Genomic DNA, 2,452 nt, shown 5'->3' on the forward strand with positions numbered 1-2,452 from the left:
ACTTCTTGAAAGGTAAAGACTCTTTTGATCTCTGCTTAAATCTGTGTTCAGGGGAATGTTTGCCTGTGTGCTTTGAGAGGTGGAAGTAATGACCTCAGACTCCTCCACTGAAACTATCTGTTGTTTCTTGTATCACAGAACAACTTGGTTGCTGCTTGTTGCCCCAGAGTGGTCAATGTGGGACTGAGCCAGTGCTGCTTCCTCCCCAGCTGCATGTGCACATGCATTAGTTAGTGTTAAGGCATTGGCAGTGCAGAAACCAAAGTATTCCCATCACTGTCCTCCTCTGGAAAGCTTTACAGCCTTCAGAGGGCAAGTTTTACATCTGTGCAAGGATTTAGCAGTAAAATGACTGGAACTGTCTCCTCTTGGAGCACAGAGGATTTATGTGAGAGGTAGAGGGAGCTGCTCTCCTTTTAACTGGTGAGAGGCACGAAAGACATTTCTGGGATGATGGAATGCCTGCTTAGAGCCCTCGGCTGTGGAAGGAAAAGCTGATCTCGCTAGGCGATAGCCATGGGCCTTCTGTTGGCTTTGGAAATGTAACTGTTTCCTCGCACCTGGGACGGGCCCAAGTCTGCGCTTGCACTCCCAGGGCTGTGCCTAACGCTGAGTGGGCCGTGGTGGTGGGTGGGAGGCACAGCACCTCCCTCAGCGTGGCTTTGGTGCACTCAGAGCTTTCCTTTCCCTGTGCAGAGCACCGCAACATGCCCCAAGCTGACGCCATGGTGCTTGTGGCCAGGAATTACGAGCGCTACAAAACAGAGTCCCGGGAGAAGGAGCGAGAGGAGATCGCCCGGCAGGCTGCCAAGATGGCAGATGAAGCTGTTCTGCAGGAGAGGGAGCGCCCACCCCCCTTGGAGGAGGGCGTCAGAGGAGGTCACCCTCCTGGGATCCAGACTCTCCTCAACCTGCTGGCAGACAATCGTTACCTGACTGCTGAGGAGATGGATAAAGTCATTAATTACCTGAGAGACCGGAAGGAGCGGTTACTGCGGGGCAGCACTGAGTCTCTGCAGGGTGAGTCTCTCGGCCCCAGCAGAGCTTACTGTGTGGTTTGTGGCCCATGGGGATGGGACAGGAAGGGAGTCCTGGGACTGCAGAGGACTCCAGGAGTGTAATATCATCACACAGTGCCTCGTTTTACTGAGATGAGTATGTCCTTGGGAGCCCTGAGACAATTCCGAGTTTTCGTGTGGAACTCAGGGCAGCTATGGGGCTGCCATAACTGGATGGGGTGCTACGTGGAGGGCAGCAGTTCTGAAGGGTGGTTTGGGTTCCCAGAGCTGTTCATCTCGGATCAGAGTGTGCGTGTTCACTGATGCTGTGTCTTTGGTTGCTATTTCACCAGTTTTATTTAGGTGTCTCTTCAAGGGCATTTGCAGAGCTTTAACCCTCTTTCCTTTCTTTCCCAGCACCCATGTCGAGGCAGTCTTTGGGGGCACCTTCAGGATCATCTCTGGGTAGTCAGTCTAACCTTCCAAGCTCTCAGGCTCATCAGGGTTCACAGCCTATGGTGTCTGCTCCTCCTGTTCCAGTGTCCTCTTCTAATCCTCAGCAGGAGCTTCAAGCAAAAATCCTCAGTCTCTTTAACAGCGGTGCCGCCGCCGCAGCCGCTGCTGTGGCAAACAGCAGCCCTGCAGCCTCCGCGGGCTCTGCGGGCAGCACTCCGAACCAGAACTTTGCCAACCTGGCTGGTGGGCAGCCCCGGCCAGCACAGATGAGTGCTGGAAGTTTAAACCAGGCTCAGCAGAGATTGCAGACTCCAAGCACGCAGCTTCCTGCTCTCCAGGGCCCTTCAAGAAATGCTGGTCCGAGACCTGGGGCTCCTCCACAGCCTCAGTCGCTCTATGGTCAGCACCAAACCCGCCTCCCTGCGCCCGGCAACATGCCCGCTCAAAGGCCAGTGTCTTCTGGTATCAACTTTGACAACCCCAGTGTACAGAAAGCCTTGGACACCCTTATCCAGAGTGGTCCTGCACTCTCCCACCTCGTGAGCCAAACCGTGGCCCAGGGGCGAGCAGGGTCTTCAGCCCAGCAACCAATGGGCTCCTACCAGCGACACTATTAGAGCTGAGCTGCTGGGCCCGTTCCCCTTCCCTTTGCCATTCCATACTTATAGCTGTTTAAGGAGTGTCCCATCCTTGACCCGGGACAGATGCCCTGGACATGCATGTCCTCTCCACTCTGGCGAAAGCGTGCCCCCCGCAGCATTGCTGCCAACGGTTGCTGGTGCTGCCCTCCCTCTCCTTGGTCTGGTTAGCAGTGTTTGGAGCAGAATGCTCAGCTTTCTCCGCGGCACGATGTACTGAGCTGCGTTGGATCATCAGTTGTCTTGTCCTGTCCCAGAAGCTGCCACAGTATCAGTCCTGCTGCCTTTTCCTCACTCCCAGCACCTGGTGCACCTTCCCACTGAGGTGCAGTCACTGAATGGTCTCAGTGTAGTTTTGGG

At 55.1% G+C, this 2,452-nt stretch overlaps 1 protein-coding gene across 1 annotated transcript in view; it reads left to right on the top strand.

Moving 5' to 3' along the window:
* Nucleotides 1–2,071, top strand: part of NCOA5 (nuclear receptor coactivator 5) — a 14,631-nt gene extending 12,560 nt beyond the window's left edge. Inside the window, exons 8-9 of the mRNA XM_009073535.1 lie at nucleotides 697–1,020; nucleotides 1,416–2,071. Coding sequence (XP_009071783.1) covers nucleotides 697–1,020; nucleotides 1,416–2,071 — 980 coding nt within the window. The remainder of the gene's footprint in view (nucleotides 1–696; nucleotides 1,021–1,415) is intronic.
* Nucleotides 2,072–2,452: the final 381 nt, after the last annotated feature.

This window comes from Acanthisitta chloris, unplaced genomic scaffold (assembly GCF_000695815.1).
Source record: "Acanthisitta chloris isolate BGI_N310 unplaced genomic scaffold, ASM69581v1 scaffold17464, whole genome shotgun sequence".
Taxonomy (NCBI): Eukaryota; Metazoa; Chordata; class Aves; order Passeriformes; family Acanthisittidae; genus Acanthisitta; species Acanthisitta chloris.